The 17,883-nt window shown below is 38.1% G+C and overlaps 3 protein-coding genes across 5 annotated transcripts; all 3 read left to right on the top strand.

Annotated features, from left to right (window-relative positions):
- The first annotated feature begins 340 nt into the window (after positions 1-340).
- LOC120001377 (RNA pseudouridine synthase 4, mitochondrial) lies at positions 341-6,248 on the top strand. Of its 3 annotated transcripts, none has more exons than XM_038849673.1 (10): positions 341-771; positions 1,055-1,120; positions 1,343-1,480; positions 1,569-1,616; positions 1,724-1,804; positions 1,940-2,053; positions 2,184-2,285; positions 3,521-3,632; positions 5,067-5,113; positions 5,231-6,248. In XM_038849673.1, the coding sequence occupies exons 1-10, from the start codon at positions 406-408 to the stop codon at positions 5,588-5,590; spliced, it is 1,434 nt and encodes a 477-aa protein (XP_038705601.1). In that variant the 5' UTR covers positions 341-405; the 3' UTR covers positions 5,591-6,248. The 3 variants fall into 3 exon arrangements, with proteins under 3 accessions (XP_038705601.1, XP_038705602.1, XP_038705603.1); XM_038849674.1 differs by having other exon boundaries at positions 1,940-1,993; XM_038849675.1 differs by having other exon boundaries at positions 3,521-3,610; positions 5,231-5,305.
- A 6,530-nt stretch (positions 6,249-12,778) lies between these two features.
- On the top strand, positions 12,779-15,208 carry LOC120002181 (probable cinnamyl alcohol dehydrogenase). Its single transcript, XM_038850810.1, has 5 exons — positions 12,779-12,965; positions 13,053-13,166; positions 13,269-13,496; positions 13,592-14,031; positions 14,756-15,208. The coding sequence occupies exons 1-5, from the start codon at positions 12,877-12,879 to the stop codon at positions 14,956-14,958; spliced, it is 1,074 nt and encodes a 357-aa protein (XP_038706738.1). The 5' UTR covers positions 12,779-12,876; the 3' UTR covers positions 14,959-15,208.
- Positions 15,209-15,895: 687 nt separating this feature from the next.
- LOC120002182 (cinnamyl alcohol dehydrogenase 1-like) lies at positions 15,896-17,602 on the top strand. The gene is made up of 5 exons (XM_038850811.1): positions 15,896-16,059; positions 16,144-16,257; positions 16,321-16,548; positions 16,625-17,064; positions 17,142-17,602. The coding sequence occupies exons 1-5, from the start codon at positions 15,971-15,973 to the stop codon at positions 17,342-17,344; spliced, it is 1,074 nt and encodes a 357-aa protein (XP_038706739.1). The 5' UTR covers positions 15,896-15,970; the 3' UTR covers positions 17,345-17,602.
- The last annotated feature ends 281 nt before the right edge of the window (positions 17,603-17,883 follow it).

Here is a 17,883-nt window from a genome sequence, read left to right on the forward strand (position 1 = left end):
TAGTCCCTGGGATTTTTGGGCTCTTGAGAAGACCATGGGCCTATTGAAGGGCTGCTTAGGCCAGTAGGCCTATTGTATTAGACTATTAGCAGCCGCTCAGTCCTTGAGCATATTGGGCTCTTAAGTCTTTTGTAATATTATTTTATAATAGCTCACCCCAACATTAATTCTTGACTCCGTTCATATAACAGAATCATAAAACAGATTGCTTCATATAACAGAATCATAAAACAGATTGCTTGGGCCTATCAATGTAAAATGGGCTTTCCTGGTTGACAAGCCCAAATTCATAAACTTCAAACTTGAAAGTTGAAAACCAAAAAACGGCTCCATAAAAGAAACCGGTGTTCAATCGGTCACCGGAGTCCTTTCAAAGTTCCGGCAAGTCTAAAACCCTAATAAATCATGCCGAACCAACCGCTCCTCTACCGGATACTCGGTTCATTGTTGCTTCAGTTCACCATGTCCAGGGAGTCTAGACTTCTCGTCCCAGCCTTTCAGTGTCAGTACGCCACCACTGTCAGCACCGGAGCCTCTCTAAAAGACGAGAACCGAAGTAATACAAAGGAGGGCAAATGGTTCACTTTACCTCCGTACTCTTCCACAATCAACGGCTCTGCCCTTGGAAGAGCCCTCTGCGCGAGTGGCGGCTCCAATGGCGGAGCTGACAAAGCTGTCTCTTCTGCGGAAACCACGGCACTCAAGTGGGTTCTACGTTGCTGTCCCGACCTACCCCGAAGCCTCGTGCAGAAGCTCTTTCGTTTGCGACAGGTTTTTAATTTTGATTTATGCTTTCATTCAGAAATGGCTTTATTTATTATGCGTTTTCGAGCGTATATAATTGAAAATCAGACAGGCAGGATGTGCATTTTGAATTAGGTTTCAATGCCTCCGATTTATGCAGTCAAAATCATTGTTAATCTTTTACAAGGGCCAATCATCAATCTTGGATAGTCAAATTGAATAACTTAGTCTGAAGCTTCTCCAAGGTAGCAACAAATCGTGTTTGTAGAATAATAATTGATAACAGGAATTAAATTCTTGACCTTCTCAGGTTCGAAGAGAAGCATCTGACTTTGGAAGTGATCATCAAGGTGTTCTGGGAAGACGGCTTACAAGGGTAAGTAACTGCTGGACTAAGGTCATGCCTGAGAATAAGTAGGCCATGATTACATTTTGAATGTGATTTCTACTTTCAAATATGCGAAAAAAAGGTCTATTTGTATAGTGATTCTTTTATTTTTCCTTGTTGGGATGCACGAAAGTAATTTTTTAATGGTCCCCTAACTCCTAAGTCTTACATAGTAAGCATTTCGTTTCTGATTTGTATAGTTGTTGGCAGGTTGCAGCTAAGGACTCAATGAACCCAGGGGATCAAATCTTTCTTCCTATCACTGTTAAATTGTTGCCTTCTGATGAACGAAAACTCCCTCTCACTAAAGAAGAAGTTAACTTTATTCATAGCCTTGTTTTGCATCGGGTTCGCTACTTTGACTCTGTTGTTGGAATATATGTTTAAGCCACTTACGCTCAACATGTGACACAGTGTTGTTACTTACTGAAATCAGGATTCGGCCATAATTGTTCTCAACAAACCTCCTGGAATGCCTGTCCAGGTGAGCAATCAGTCCTTTCATTTCTGATGACCTTGGTTTTTTTTCTTTTTTTATAGTTTATACTTCTATTGCGTAATTTTTCAATATTTCCATTTTGTGTTCAACAGGGTGGCATTGGCATCAAAACAAGTCTAGATGAATTGGCCTCAACTTGTTTAAGTTATGGGTATTCTGAACCCCCTCGATTGGTGAGTACATGGTTAATTTTCTTTAAACAATTTTTGTATCATAAGCAAAATATGGAGCTAAGCAGAAGGCTTCGCCCTTATGACTGTATCAATTTCTTAAATACATATATTACCCTAAACAAGCTGTGTTATTAGGTGCACAGGCTAGACAGAGATAGTAGTGGCATCTTGGTGATGGGGAGAACACAAGTAAGTGCAACAGTTCTGCATTCCATATTCCGCGAGAAAACTATTGGCATGTTGCACGATGTGAGTAAATGCGTACTGGGTTTTCTGTCTCTTTCGTTTTTTCCTAATCAAAACCATTGTTTTCAATACAAGTGTGCATTTGCCATTTCTGCTCTTGAGTTGTACTTGATAACTATGTTTCTGTTTTAAGGATATTGATGATAAGAAGAGAATCCTTCAAAAGAGGTACTTGGCACTTGTCCTTGGGTCTCCAAGACGTCAAAGAGGTTTAATTTCAGCGCCATTGGGAAAGGTTAGAATGCACTTTGTTACTAGTAGCACATGTCCGAATAGTTTTCTTTATTTTGAGCTGAAAAGGCATTCATAGTTTTCTTTCTTTGTGGATGATAATATTTTATTGGATGACATCATATCAAGAGTTAGGATTGGGCTACAAATGAGGCCAGTCGATCTAGGGTTAAGGGTTGCCCCGATGATAAAATTTGAGATAACTGAGTAAGATGATGAACATGTTGAAGATACAGATAGTAGTGCAGTAATGGAAAGAAAGAAGAGTGAGACCGAATGAGCCCTGGATGGAAGTAATAAGTGAGTACATAAGTTCTATAGGATTGGTATTGTATAGCTTTAGATGGGATAAATAGTGAAACATGGATCCAAACTGATCTCTTATGGGTCCATATGGCCAACCCCAAATTGTTTGGGGTTGTATGATACCCTTGCAAATGTAAGGCGGACACACATATGAATTTATGCATGCAAACAGTCTCTTCAAAAAAATTCTATGCAAATAGATTCACCCCTTTTTAGGGGTTTGTACAGTGTGGGAAAGGTGGAGGAGATAGAGAAAAAGAGGGAGTGGGTATAGAGAGAATTCATTGACCCTGAAGTGTCATGTAATCTTGTCCAGGCTGTCTATTCAAAGCCTTAAAAGTTGACTGCCAATTGACTCTATTCCCTTACTATGTAGAGGCACCAAAGATCAGCATCTACTTGGTTGTCAAAATTTTGCAACACTGATTCCAGAAGTCCTTAGTGCCAATTTGGTTCTTGTGAATTACTGAACTTGTTGACGTCTGCGTTTGGGTACTTATATTTCCCCTTAGATTGTCTATACATACTGAATTGTGTGGCCACTGATCAAGGTGAATCCGATCAATGCACCTCGTATCGAACTATCGATTAGTATTTAATTCTTTTTATTTTCATAACTGAGCATATAAGGAAATGGATGAATAACATGTCACGAGCACATGCTTCCAGATATGATGCTTTTTAAAATGCATTATGTTTTCTTTGAATGGTCACTTCTCTCTGGGAGATCCTGGCTAAAGGAGAGGCCATGTCGCTTGCATCAACTGGATACAGTGACTATTGCTACACCGCATATGCCAATCTATTTCATTGCAAGTCTATTCGTCTGACTGTTTTAGGCTAAGGAACTCAATAAGGATGTGGCTTTCCTCTACTAGTATTATTGTTGGATATCTGATCCGATTATATCAAAGTTTTTGGCTACGCTTTCAGGTTGTAGTTGACAATGGAAAATCTGATCGTATCACCGTGGTTGATAATGCACAAGACATGTCATGTCAGCATGCAATAACACAGTATCAAGTGATTAGATCTTCATCTCATGGTTTGCAATAAATATTCCACCACATTTATTACATGCAGTCCTTTTTTTCTTATCTTGTTTTTTCTGTCTCTTTTCTGTTGAGGGAAGATGAAAATGCATTCCAGTATATATGCAGAACTGGAAGACAAAAATGGACGTGAAATATGTTGTTTACAACTTTCCTTGTGCACCACTATTACTAGAGCCATTATATGTATATTATAACCACAATTGGTATCTTTTATATCTAGTGGGGGGAATTTTTAGAATCAGAACCTCATGCATTACAACCGCCCTTCCAAACTCAGCTGTTTTGCAGTAGTGTGGTATCTATTTCTTGAAGCCAAAGTGAAGCCTCGGTTATGCCAGATAAACAATAAAACCCAATAGAAAGAGAATAACAAGCAATTATGATAAACTCTTGTTTTAAAATTCATAAACTATCTTAGAGGCAAAAAGTTACGCTTTTTCAATAGCTTTGCTAGACAAAATGTAATTACTTTGTGTATTATTCTGTATTTACACAATGTAATTACTTTGTGTATTATTCTGTATTTACACATTAGTTGTAAATCAATTTTTTTTTCCAAACTTTTGAGATATAAACATTCCCAGTGGTAAGAGTTGTTGGAATGCAATCTAGAGGTCATAGGTTTAATTATTAGAAACAGTCTCTCCACATATTATGGAGCCTTGTTCATTGGAGTTGTATACCATTTGCTCGTCAGGAAAGTATCCCTATGTTTTATCTTCTTTTTATGGCAGAGGAATGTCAGTGGGACACCCAGTGGTTTTACAATGTTCAGTAGATCAATATACTCTTATCAACTTTCAGTGTTACATGTTCAACTTTGTTCTTGGCTTGTATCTGAGTGAATGTGGCACCGAAATTAAGAAGAAAATAGCCCACCTCTGGTTGTATGGGCTTACATGCATCAGCTCTTTTACGAATGCCTCAGAGCTTGAAGCTTGTTTGATATCACTTCGATCATTGGTTGTAACATTCTTGTTTTTAAAGATTTGGGGAACATGTTTTGGGCAACTGCCGGTTTACACTCACACACTGTCAGGTTTTGAAAATTTGAAAATTATTAAAATAGAAACCAGCACAACTGCTTACCCAAGATTTTTTAAAATAAAAATTGTGTACATAAAGTTATAACCATTCGCCGGGGACCAGATCCTTTAAATTTCAATGAACAAGCAAGTTTGAGGCTACATATGCACCATTTTTATCTTTTTTTAGTTCTCCTTTTGTGTATTCAGTTCATTTTTGGGAATCATTATGATGCGACCAATGGAGTGAGATTTGTGGTAAATTTGGCCGTTAGTATTTAGCATGTTTATCTGTTTTGTCTAGTTAGAGCCTTTTGATCTCTAGACTTGATCATGCATTTTGTCATGTGGTGTATCTTAGTGATTTAGTTTATGCATCTTATGTATTGTCTGCTGCAGGTTTAACATGGCTAGAGCTGTGCCCTCTCACAGGTAGAAAGCACCAGGTACAAATCAGAATTTTTTTTTTCTTCCTTTTTTTTTCCTAGTTGCATGTTTATGCGTTTATGGTACCAGGGGTAATTGCGACTCTAATCACTTTCTACCATCACTGGGTACTGCAGCTCCGTGTACACTGCGCACAGGTTTTGGGAACGCCAATAGTTGGAGATTACAAATATGGTTGGCAGGCTCATAGGAAGTGGGAACCTTTGCCTTGGTCTGATCTTAGAAGGAACTCCAGTGAAATCTGTCCCTTTGGGAATATATATCCTTTTGACCTGGATTTAAATAGTGGAAGTATATCTGACAAGCAGCGGCGCCTACATCTTCATTGTAAGCAAATGGTTTTTCCTGATATCTCCCAGGCGTTACAAGATGTGCAATTATCCCCAGACTGTGATTTTGCACAACTGGAAAGTCTTGAATTCAATGCGCGGTTGCCTTCATATATGCAGAGAAGTTGGGACATTATGAATTCTTGATCCATTGTTGGAATTTTTGAAGGACTAGAGATTTTTTTTTGGTGGGTACTGAATCTGGGGATAAGGAAGAAAGGAAAGTATGAAACTGAAAAATTGGTGACCTTCGTTGCTCTGATGGCATTTTAGATATGAAGATCGAACAGATAGAACTTACTTGGGTTTCTCCTACTGCATGTCGTCTGCAAGTATCAGAATGTGGGGTTTTTTTAATCTCCCTTGACTCATCTAAACCTTATTTAACCATCCAGCCTAAACGAAAAGTAGCACTGTAAAAGCTTATGCAATGGAGGGTTGTGGTGGATGTTGAAACAAAATATTGAATTTATCCAAATATGGGGAGAAAAATAGAACACTGGCTTCTCCTTGGTTGTTAGAGTTTGTATGGTAGCAATAGTACAAGGCTTTTAGCCATGCAGATGATGGCAAAGCAGCATCTTGTAAGTTGGCAAAAAGTGGTTGGTGATGTGCTAGTCTGGTTGAAGACCTTTCATCTTGGTTATTTCTTCTCATAGGATGCCTCTGTTTCCCACAAAATTTTCCTGTCTGGTTTTTCTACCATTTTGATTAAGAATATTCGTGTTGTTGGACAGGATGAATTTCTCCTATCATGGCAAATGAAGATTTTGGCCTTCACTGGCATGGAAATCTTTTTTACCTACATTCATTTTATCGGTACGAATCCTGTAATGAAAAATGTCTGGTGGCTGCATGTGAAATGCTTGTGTGCGTAGAAAATTGTCCTCTCATTATTCTGTTGTTTCTGTAATATAAAGTTGCAGGTGTAAAGCATGGATGGATTTCTGCCAAATATTCAAAAATGTTATATACTATAAGATCTGCCGCCAGAGTAATTTGCTTGGCCTTTAAATGATACAAAATACATTGTGGCGCCCCTTCGTTAAAATTCTGAAAACAGAGGCTAGTTGGCCAAATCAGCGACTCCCTACATTTTACTCTAAAAACAAGATGTGCACGTTGCTTCAAAGTTAAAAGTGTCAGGCTATTTCGTCACCACTCCATTTTTCTTTTGCAAGGCTAGCCCTAGTTATTTTGGTGTCCAAAGGGAGGTCGTATAGTGGTACTTTATTGTGAAAAAAAATTCCCAGTGTGAGATGGTATTCAATATATTGTGTGCGTGAGTGTTGAGACATGAGAAAGAGGAGAGGGAGGAGAGACTGATTTCGGGCCGGGCTGGGCTGGGAAGGGAAGGATTATGTATACAAAAATTTAAAAATTATGATACCCCAAGCTGATCTGGTGTCCGAAGTACTAACTTTGATTGTTTTGGGCAATGATTAGCTCTGTTCTTTTGCACTTGCGAGCACCTTAGTTTGGGATGCTTCTCATAGACTTGGTTACGAACATTGTTGAGTATATTATGTTGTCAACGACATAGTCAACCACTTGGTGATAACTTAATTGGTTACTTTTCGAATTTAGGACGTAAAGAATCTCGTCTGAAGTCGGGAATTCGTTTCTAAATGGGTGCAGCTATTTTCAAATGGAGTGTATTGAGTCTCGGTTCAACTAACCAGTTTGATATATTTGTGCGTATCTGGCCTAATATAAATTTGGACTAAGTGGGGTGTCCAAAACGCATACATACCAAAAGGAAGATTGACATTATCCTAGCAGTCTGTCTTTGCTTACCATCTCTTTATCTAAATTCTACAGAACTTTCCGGACTTTTCTGATTTCATTAGTCCTTTTTATTGACAAATCGCCTTCCTTGTATGCAACTTTTCAACTTTGCAATAAACACATGCAATCTGGAAGCTCCAGCACTGAATGTATAAAGACCAAGTCATAAGCATATTCTGAGCAATGAATGAATCTTTATTGAAATTTATGGTGAGGAGTAGTCTAAACGTTAACAAAACATAAGACTATATATATGATTATATGCTATTATTTCGTGTCAAATATGATAAACTTGCATGTCAATGTTAGGTACTTTAGGTAGGTGATGAAGTAGTGGAGACATGGCTACCCACTCTCTAGTCTCTGTCATTCTGTCCTGAAAATTGATGAGTTTTTTTAGACTAGACAGTTTTCAATATAAAAGGTTTTGGGTTGGCTGAACATCGATTGTAATATTTTAATCTAGCAAACAAGTAGTACTAACAGATGTCCTAAGGACACTTGTTAAGGATTGACTACAACATATCACAGTATATCGTGCATTACGAGTACTCTCTTGCTTATTTTTTTAACCTTAACATTTTCTTTTCTGGTATTGACTAATGAGTACCTCCTCTTTTTGGAGGCATAAAATTATGTGTCTAAATATGGAGTATATCCACACAAAAAAAAAGGGGATAGCTAGGGGCTACAATTATTGTATCTAAAATTGGTTATACTTATCCCAAAATGATGTTAAATCATGGTTCAAATGTGATTAAGTATTTTGGTGCTCATATGTTAGAATATAGTGGATTTTGAAGAAAAAAAAATGAGCATTATATACACCCCACGCTTTACAAAGTAAACATCTATGTCTCGTCAAAAAACCAATCTTTCGACACTCCATTGTCCCTACCATATGAGCCCCAAATCATTCCTCCCCTCTTCTTAACCTAAAAAACCCCCCCAAACAAGAACAATCACAAATTCTTCTTCTTACTCAGGTTAGATCAATTATATTCAAGTTTCTTGATTCGTTTCAATTGCATCGATTGAGAATGCCCACTACAGATTGTTAGGGTTCGTCTGTATCGTTCAATCATATTGGCCGTTCGATTTTGAGCCTCTGCCATGGATGCTGCGGGATTCATGATGTTGAGCTTCAAGCATTCCAAAAGAATGTTGCTAAACGATTCGTGGACCTATCCTCCTCTGGCAATGATGATCTTTTATCTATTGCGTGGATATGGAAGCTGCTTCACGTGTTCCTCTGCTGTCATGAGGAGTTTTGGGTAGTTCTATTCAATTGTTGGGAAATCACCAACTGATCGTCTCATGACAGAGTTTTTTAAGCAGAGCGTGAAGGTGTCAAATGTGTGTAATGCGATTGAGAATATCAGACAATGGGTGTGGCTGGCGGTGATTTAGAGTTGTGGATGGTGGAGGTTTGAGGCATAAGTGGGTTGCAAATTGTGTTTTTTTTAAATCACCAACTTGATGATGTTATGTTTTTAACGGAGATTTATTGAGATTGAGGTGTACTTAGTAAAATATGGGGTGTATATAATGCTCATCAAAAAAAATCATAGGCACCGTTTTTTTTGGTAACTGAGAATAACTTAGCAGACGTGTTCTTGAATAGCCTACTAAGCCTAAACTCGGGATGGGCTAGGCACCCACAAATCCGTCTGACTGTTTGTCCTAGGGCCAAGATCCAGTGCAAACAATTTGAAAATAAATGCTCTAGCTTAGAAATGAACTCCCAATTTCGGGCGAGATTCTTTACGTCCTAAGTCTGAAGAGATAATCAGCTAGACTATTTCCAAGTAGATCCTAAATCCTAGATCATAAATCCTAAAATCTAAATTCTAAATCCTAAATCATAAACTTTTTTCGGTAAGTGAGCGTTGTATAAAAAAGAAAACTATACATTGAACTACAAACCCTAAACAATAAAACCCAAAATCCTAAACTTTTTATTATAATCGATATTTTCCTAGTCTAACATGCCCACCGAACAGTTTGACCAGCTCTAAACTCGAGTAGCCAACCCAGCCTGCTCTACCCTGGCGACAGGGTAAAACAAAGTTAAAACTCGTGCGAAGAGAATAAGATTGAAATCCACAAAGGAGAGTTGGCTCCATATTGCCTCCCATAGGCCTTTAGCCCATGCAAGAAAATAATGCCGAAATTGTTGGATGTGAGAGTTAGACTCACGATATCTTGCATTCGAAGAGTTACCACAATCAGTTTTACCATCCCAACCAAAACTTCTTTGTTTCATAAACCCTAAATCCTTTTTTGGTGATCAATAATTTTCCAGCCCAACATGCCCACAAGACAGTTGAGTCAGCTCTAAACTTGGATCTCAAACCCAGGCAGCGCCACGCTAGTGATAGGTAAGACCAGGTCGAATCCTGTGAAGGGAGAACAAGGACAAAGCCCATAAAAAAGAGTTATCTCCACAAAACATCACATGTGCCTTTGGCCCATACAATGAAATAATGCCGAAACTACTAAGTATGGGAGTTGAATTTATGACCTCTTGCATTTCCAAGAAGTTCGCACAATTAACCCTAAGTCATAAATCATAAACCATTAATCCTAAACACTAAAACCTAAATCAAAAATCTTAAATCCTAGACCTTAATCCTTAAACCCTAAATTCTAAGTGTCATAAACGAACTCACAACGCATGTGCACATTCGGATGTGTCATTACAACCCACCCGAATGTATTTGAAGCCGCCACCAATTGATATTTAAAGATGCAATTAGACGTCTCACAATTACGGCTTGGCTTGTGTTGTCTACACTGAAGATTGATAAGGGTTCGAAGGTCTAGTTATGAGTAAAACATTGTCTATCGTGTTGTGAATGAGCGTGGAACACGAATGAGCAATGCATGTTTGTAAAGCATGCAACACCAAAATAAGGTTTGTGCAAAGATCACCAAAGTGCTTCTGATTGTGACAACTCCTAGGATGCATGATTTTAAGGTGTCGTTCGATTTTCAACTTCATGGTAATGTTCAGTGGTCGTCGTAATATTAGCCTTTTTTGTATATTAAAAACTACATTTTTCATAATAGTATACCTGACCGCAGGATGGCCGAATGTGAGATTGAGTCCTTACCTTTCACTTTTTCTTTTTGTCGTCTTCCTCCTTCTCCTGTTGGACTCTCTTTTTTCCTCTACTTCTCCATTCTCTTTTGATTTCCACTATTGCTTTTTCTCCCTCCATCCAAGCCCCCCTTTGGAGCCCCGTTCTTTCATTTTATCCTCCCTCTCCATTATCCTCTCTTCCTCTCTTTTTCTACCTATTTCGACTTGTCTCCCACTTGCCCCGTTTTCTAATCGAACTCTAACGCCTCCTCCTTTATCGCCTCCAGAACGCCCGTTTTACTCTCTTCTTACATCTTTTTGTCAAACTGTTGCCTATTCTACATCACTGTCCCTGACGACGAGTCCTTTTAGCCTAGTTGATCACATGGTTAGGTTCTTTTTGAAGAAAAGAGAGGCATTTGGGCCTGATTTCTTATTGGATCACGATTAGGCTTGGCGAGGGACGGGCCTGACACAGCTTATGGAATTGGTACTTGTAATTGATTCGATCAAAAAAGGTCAGTGAAAAATCCTTTCTTAACTCTTCAAATTTTGTTCAAAAGGTCATTCGTCCCCAGAAGCATGAGGAAGGTGAGGAAGCGTTCTTACCGATTCATAGAGCATTGCATATTGTTAACCAACTTTACCTTTTAAGTAGGGTAAAGCTTCTACTTGTAGGATTATCATTCAAGCCGAATTAAAAGAGGGTAATACACTAAACACGAAATCCTAACTTCTAACCCTAATTTCTATTACGGGAAAAAAATCATGATTTAATATGACCTATCATATTCTCTATTTAATCAAAATAATAATTCATTTCTCTCATCTATTATTTTATTAATAAAAAAAAATTATTGAAAGAGAGAGGAGAGAGATGAAAGATGACATGGGAGAGAGGAGAGATAAGATAAAAAAAAGTAATAAAAATAGTTTTTATTTTTAAAGATGTGAAAAGTGGTTACTTATGTGTGTTTTTGATAGAGCGGTTGTGTTGATTTTTAACGCTAGCTGTTAAGTTGTGAAAAAAACTGTGAGGTGTTTGGTAAAACTGTTAACTGTTGTTAGTGATTATGTTGTGTAAAATATATTAAATTATTTGATTTCAATACAAATATTAATTATTATAATTAATAATGAATAATGAATAAATATAAATTATAAATAACTAAATTAATTAATTAAATTTAATATTTAAATTATAATTACTTTAGTTTAATATTTAAATAAGTATGTAATTTAATATATACCACGTTATTTAATTTAATATTTAAATAATGTTTATATTAAAAATGTGAAGATATAAGAATTATTAATTTATACTTATATTATAAGTATAATAATTAATTATTCCTTTCAAAAAAATAATTAATCATTAATTGTAAAGTGGTGGGACCGAGTAAAAAGCAATTGGGTCCCACCATTGTTTAAAAAAATCTTAACAACGAAGTATGTGGGTTCTAGTGAAAAAAATAAAAGGGCTAACGCCTTGGAAAGCTTTTTCCGAGTGGGTGTTACGTCCTCATTTTGTGGGTGGTAATGCCTAGTGTTTCCCTGTGTTTGGTTGAGTGCTGGACAAAGTGAATCTTAAGCAAGCCTTGAGCCCACCCTCAAATTTTGAAAAAAAATAATTTAAATATGCCTAAATCTCAAATAAGTCCATGTATTTTCAATACAAACTAAGTCGTAATAGGCCAAACTTTACACATATTCACATGAATCATATCTTCTTTTCCCGAAACCTCATACGAGAGATCATTCTTAAATCAAGAGAACTTGTCCCATCTCTATCTGATTTCCTTCAAAGTCGAAGGACTTCCATGGTCTCTTGAGTTGGAAATTATAGTTTAAAATTTCATCCTCATATTAAATATATGGTTATATTTTGACTACCTTTTGGTTGTATATCAGTAAATAACACTAAAAAGATTTCGTGGATATTGTCCCTGAACACCCACAACCTTGACCAAGCCCCCGGGATAATTTTCTAGATCCCCTAGTCATGAAGATGTAGGGAATTATTGTTCAAGTAATCAAAAATAGGTAATATCATACAAATCTTGTTTTTATGATCACGCTTGGTCTAGCATGAGTGGGCCCATGTGTTGAAACTAGCATAGAGAGCACATGTTTCCTTCCACATGTTGTTCCTAATAAAATTAGAACAACAAATTACCATCATTTGAGACATTTTATTCCCATGACCCATTGACAGAGACAACAAAAGGCATCCAGACCCCTTAAAATGGAGCCATTGTATTGTGGTCGTCATTGATCGGGTCAGAAGGCCCCACCATCGCAAAATCAATATCGTTGACGCCGTAGAATCTCAATTGTACTGTGGAAGGTGTAGATGTGTATGGTAGCAGAGAATTAAAATCCACCAAACCCACCTACCAAACTGGGCCCCATTTTACCAACTCAACTGTCCATGATTTTGCTTCCATTTTGGCCATCCTGCGTGGCTATATGGAATGATCTGATGTATTTCTGGATTTAATTTTCGTCTCTCTCGCCTTTCTGTTTCTCTGGAATTTTGTCGAACACCTAGCAGAGCATAATGAGTATTCTTGAAACGGAGAGGACTGTTGTAGGATGGGCAGCAACTGACCCTTCTGGGATTCTCGCTCCTTACACCTACACTCTTAGGTACTCAATCAAATCCGATATTCATTCACTCTTTCTCTCAGGACTTTTTAGATTTTATATGTGAGAATCATTTTCTGTCGATTGTAGGAACACTGGTGCTGAAGATGTTTTTGTCAAGGTTCTCTACTGTGGAATCTGTCACAGTGATCTTCATCAAATCAAGAATGATTTGGGCATGTCTCAATACCCAATGGTTCCTGGGTACTAACCAAAATCCTTCCTTTCTGTCTCCGGCTGACTGGCTCTGATTAATTAGTTTCTCTCGCTTTTATGATTTTGATGTAACTATGTTGGTATGTACAGGCATGAGGTTGTGGGTGAGGTAGTGGAGGTGGGATCTGAAGTGACGAAATTCAAAGCAGGAGATGTTGTTGGTGTTGGACTGATTGTGGGATCCTGTGGAAGCTGTCATCCATGTGAATCCGACGCAGAGCAGTACTGCAACAAGAAAATCTGGAACTACAATGACGTTTACACTGATGGGAAACCCACCCAAGGCGGCTTCGCTGAATCAATGGTTGTCCATCAAAAGTGAGCACCCCATATCACACATAAAAAAAATGTGCACTAGATCAAACATTCAGTCTGGGTATGATTACATAGATATATTGCTTTGTTTGTGTCAGGTTTGTGGTGAAAATACCAGATGGGTTGGATCTAGAACAGGCTGCGCCATTGTTGTGTGCGGGTGTGACAGTATACAGTCCACTGAACCATTTTGGACTGAAACAGAGTGGACTCAAGGGAGGAATACTGGGGCTTGGTGGAGTTGGACACATGGGTGTGCTGATAGCCAAATCATTGGGACACCATGTGACTGTGATAAGTTCTTCTGATAAAAAGAGGGTGGAGGCCTTGGAACATCTTGGTGCTGATGATTACCTGGTCAGCTCGGATGAAACTCGGATGGCAGAGGTGGCTGACTCACTTGATTATATCATTGACACTATCCCTGTTGGTCACCCTCTTGAGCCTTACCTTTCATTGCTCAAACTTGATGGCAAGCTCATCTTGACTGGTGTCATTAACACCCCTCTTCAATTCATGACTCCTGTTGTTATGATCGGTGAGTTTTCAGATTCTTGGGATTTGATACAAAATTTGTGGGTTCTGATTGATCTTAGTGAGTGCTTTGTTAGTGTTATCAATTTTTGGCTAATATTCAGTAACACCCCAGACTTAAAACCCTAGACACACCCTATGTGATTTCAATTTGGACAATGACATTCTCTTGGTTTTCATAAATGACCCAATAAATTCCTTTTGGTTATGGCATTAGTATTACAGCTTTCATTCCACATCCAAAATCTCAAGTTAGGAGCATAGAATTAGAGAAGATCCAACTTCACCAGAGTTCTGAATCTAGATTGTGAGGTACGATCTTGGCAGCAAGACTAAGAGAAGGGTTTTGTTAAAATGCAGTGGATGTTTCAATCCAAATTGAAAATATAAGGATTGTGTATGTATTAAAACATAAGAAACAAGGGACTTCTTCATCCTTCCGAATGAGATTAGTATTTTTATGAAGGGGATTAGTATCACGGCTTTCATTCCACACTCAATATCTGAACCAGTTAGTTCTGAAGAATTAGTGAAAATCACACATTACAATAAGAGGTTATTATGTCATTTGTTGAAATGCATGGGGTCTATCTTCCCGAATTGAAAACGGAAAAAGTGTGTCTGGATTAAGTCAAAAGAACAGGGGATGTTACTAAGTGTACTCTTGGTTTTTAAAATTTTTGTAAGAATTGCAGAAAGGTTGAGAATTTGTTCTTCGTCTTGTGCAGGAAGAAAGGTGATCACAGGGACCTTCATTGGGAGCATGAGGGAAACACAGGAGACCATTGATTTCTGCAAGGAGAAGGGTTTGTCTTCAATGATTGAAGTGGTCAAAATGGATTACATCAACAAAGCTTTCAAGAGGCTTGAGAAGAACGATGTCCGGTACAGGTTTGTGGTTGATGTTGCAGGAAGCAAGCTTGATCAATAGACAAAGTGGTCAACCAGCTAAACACCCCAAAATCAAGAAACAGCTAATACATACAAAGACTCAACCTTACTTTGTGTTTTGATTGTTGGCTTCGCTTGTTGGGTGTTTCTTTTATTGCTGTAGTATGATATAAACTTCTAGACTTGCTCCCTCGTTGCATTTTGAGAATAAAAGAGGCAGCTAAGATATTATTTGTTAACTTTAATGTTTCAGGTTTCAATTTATTGTTGAGCTATATTTTTAAAGAAAAGGTTATGGAAGTACATAGATATATATATATATATATATATAATTAGTTTTTGCGTTTTCTGTAGCCAATGTGGGCACCGATTAATGCCATTTTCAGCCTATTGAAAGGTTACAGCACAAGGAATTCAAGTGGCATATAGCATTTGGCATGGCATGTCACTATTCTTTCTTTTAGGATAAGATTTTGAGGATGGCGGCGTTTTCTTACAATCAATTCCTTCTTTTCGAAGGCTTTATGGATTTTTTCTTTCAGAATTGGAAATTTGGGGTTTTTTTTTTGTTTTCTTACAATGCTTAAAATTATGTAGTACTTTGTACTGGTGAACTTCTAGTTTGCCTCCCTTCACTGCATTAGTAAGAGCGCACAGTTGAGGCTTGATAGGGCCTCTTATCATAGGGGATAGGTCATAGGAGTAGGGGTGGAAAAAATAGGCTATGAGTCGGTTTTGAATCGGACAACATATGTCTTTGAATCGGACAAGATTTTTGTGTTTGGACCCGAATCGATTTTAAATCGGACAAAAATTTTATGTTCGAATCTTTAATTTAAGTCGGACAAATTCAATCATTCAGACTGAAAAAAGTTGTGTCACCCCTAGATAGGAGAACCTTATCTAGAACAACAGTAACGGATTTTTGCGCTCCACCAATCACCAAATAACCGTACAGTGTCGGTGTCTCCTCCTGCGCGTCTTTATGTAGCCTTAGTTATATCTTTCACTCTCCATTACTCTGCAATTTTGCCGAACACATCACATAATCAATGGGTAGCCCTCAAACGGAGAGGACAACTGTAGGATGGGCAGCAAAAGACAATTCTGGGATTCTCGCTCCTTACACCTACACTCTCAGGTGATAGATGATCTACAATCCAGTCCCAATTGTGTTCTCTTTGAACTTTTATCATATATGTGATCTTCATCTTCTCAATTGTAGGAAAACTGGCCCTGAAGATGTTTACTTGAAGGTTCTTTATTGTGGAATCTGCCACACTGATCTTCATCGAATCAAGAACGATCTTGGCTTGGCTCATTACCCTATGGTTCCTGGGTACTACCCAAAATGCTTCCTCTCTCTCTGATTAATTAATTGACATACTATGTACTTGTATAGGCATGAAGTAGTGGGTGAGGTGATGGAGGCGGGATCTGAAGTCACCAAGTTCAGAGCAGGAGATGCTGTTGGTGTTGGACTGATTGTGGGATGCTGTGGGACCTGTCGTCCATGTGAATCAGATTCCGAGCAATACTGCAACAAGAAAATCTGGACCTACGACGACGTTTACACAGATGGAAAACCCACCCAAGGTGGCTTCTCTCAATCCATGGTGGTACATCAAAAGTGAGTATCACATATAAACATGTTTTAGTTTCAATTTGGAGCTACTACTTGTTAAACGTATTTGCTATATGTATAGGTTTGTGGTGAAAATACCAGATGGGTTGGCTCTAGAACAGGCAGCACCACTACTGTGTGCAGGTGTGACAGTGTTCAGTCCACTGAACCACTTTGGATTGAAACAGAGTGGACTCAGGGGAGGAATATCAGGGCTTGGAGGAGTTGGACACATGGGTGTTCTGGTAGCCAAGGCAATGGGACACCATGTGACTGTCATAAGCTCTTCTAATAAGAAGAAAGTCGAGGCCTTGGAGCATCTTGGTGCTGATGACTACCTGGTCAGCTCGGACGAAACTCGGATGAAAGAAGCGGCTGACTCACTTGATTATATCATTGACACTGTCCCTGTTGTTCACCCTCTTGAGCCATACCTTTCATTGCTCAAGCTTGATGGGAAGCTTATCTTGACTGGTGTTATTAACACCCCTCTTCAATTCATGGCACCTCTTCTTATGCTTGGTGAGTTTTTCAGATTCAAGTGAATTTCTCAAAAAGAAAAGAAAATGTTGAATGGCTGAGAACTTTTTGTTGTGCAGGGAGAAAGGTAATCACAGGGACCAACATTGGGAGCATGAAAGAAATACAGGAGATCATTGATTTCAGCAAGGAGAAGGGTTTTAGTTCAATGATTGAAGTGGTCAAAATGGATTACATCAACAAAGCTTTCGAGAGGCTCGAGAGGAACGATGTTCGGTACAGGTTTGTTGTTGATGTTGCAGGCAGCAAGCTTGATCAATAGAGAGATGAAAACTCTGAAGCAGCTAATATTATACAGCGACTTGGACATTATTTAGTTTCTTGTTTGTAGAGTGCCCATGTTGGTTTTTCTGTTATAGCGACTTGGACATTATTTAGTGTCTTTTTTGTAGGGTGCCCATGTTGGTTTTTCGTCTGGGTTTTTCATGTGTGTCTGGGTTTTTCATGTGTTGTAATAATGTTGCTGTGAACTCGTTGGTATGGATTGAAATTAATTTAAGATGAAGTTTTTATGGGAGTATATGCTCTAACTTCTTATTACACATCGAATTTAATTAGTTACGTTGTCAATATAATTACATTGTCTAATTGCAAACAACGTGACTAATCATTATTTATCAAAAGCGATCTCGCATTAAGACACTTTCTTCATTTTGGACAATGCAATCAAACCTTACAATGACTTATTACACTGTCAATATAATTAGTTACACTATTCATTAAGACAATGTAACAATGAACTGTATTTATTTCAACCAAAGCATCTTAATAGGAGATTGTCTTATTACATTGTTTAGTTAC

The sequence above is a fragment of the Tripterygium wilfordii genome, chromosome 7, assembly GCF_013401445.1.
Source record: "Tripterygium wilfordii isolate XIE 37 chromosome 7, ASM1340144v1, whole genome shotgun sequence".
Classification (NCBI taxonomy): Eukaryota; Viridiplantae; Streptophyta; class Magnoliopsida; order Celastrales; family Celastraceae; genus Tripterygium; species Tripterygium wilfordii.

What these genes read in the sequence shown, in the direction of transcription:
- LOC120001377 (XM_038849673.1), top strand. Translation starts at nt 406, where the DNA reads ATGCCGAACCAACCGCTCCTCTACCGGATACTCGGTTCATTGTTGCTT. An exon ending in GATTAGATCTTCATCTCATG is followed by an intron (nt 3,633 to 5,066) that starts GTTTGCAATAAA and finishes TGTCTGCTGCAG; the next exon opens with GTTTAACATGGCTAGAGCTG. An exon ending in TCACAGGTAGAAAGCACCAG is followed by an intron (nt 5,114 to 5,230) that starts GTACAAATCAGA and finishes TGGGTACTGCAG; the next exon opens with CTCCGTGTACACTGCGCACA.
- LOC120002181 (XM_038850810.1), top strand. Translation starts at nt 12,877, where the DNA reads ATGAGTATTCTTGAAACGGAGAGGACTGTTGTAGGATGGGCAGCAACT. An exon ending in CCTTACACCTACACTCTTAG is followed by an intron (nt 12,966 to 13,052) that starts GTACTCAATCAA and finishes TGTCGATTGTAG; the next exon opens with GAACACTGGTGCTGAAGATG. An exon ending in GACTCCTGTTGTTATGATCG is followed by an intron (nt 14,032 to 14,755) that starts GTGAGTTTTCAG and finishes CGTCTTGTGCAG; the next exon opens with GAAGAAAGGTGATCACAGGG.
- LOC120002182 (XM_038850811.1), top strand. Translation starts at nt 15,971, where the DNA reads ATGGGTAGCCCTCAAACGGAGAGGACAACTGTAGGATGGGCAGCAAAA. An exon ending in CCTTACACCTACACTCTCAG is followed by an intron (nt 16,060 to 16,143) that starts GTGATAGATGAT and finishes TCTCAATTGTAG; the next exon opens with GAAAACTGGCCCTGAAGATG. An exon ending in TCCATGGTGGTACATCAAAA is followed by an intron (nt 16,549 to 16,624) that starts GTGAGTATCACA and finishes CTATATGTATAG; the next exon opens with GTTTGTGGTGAAAATACCAG.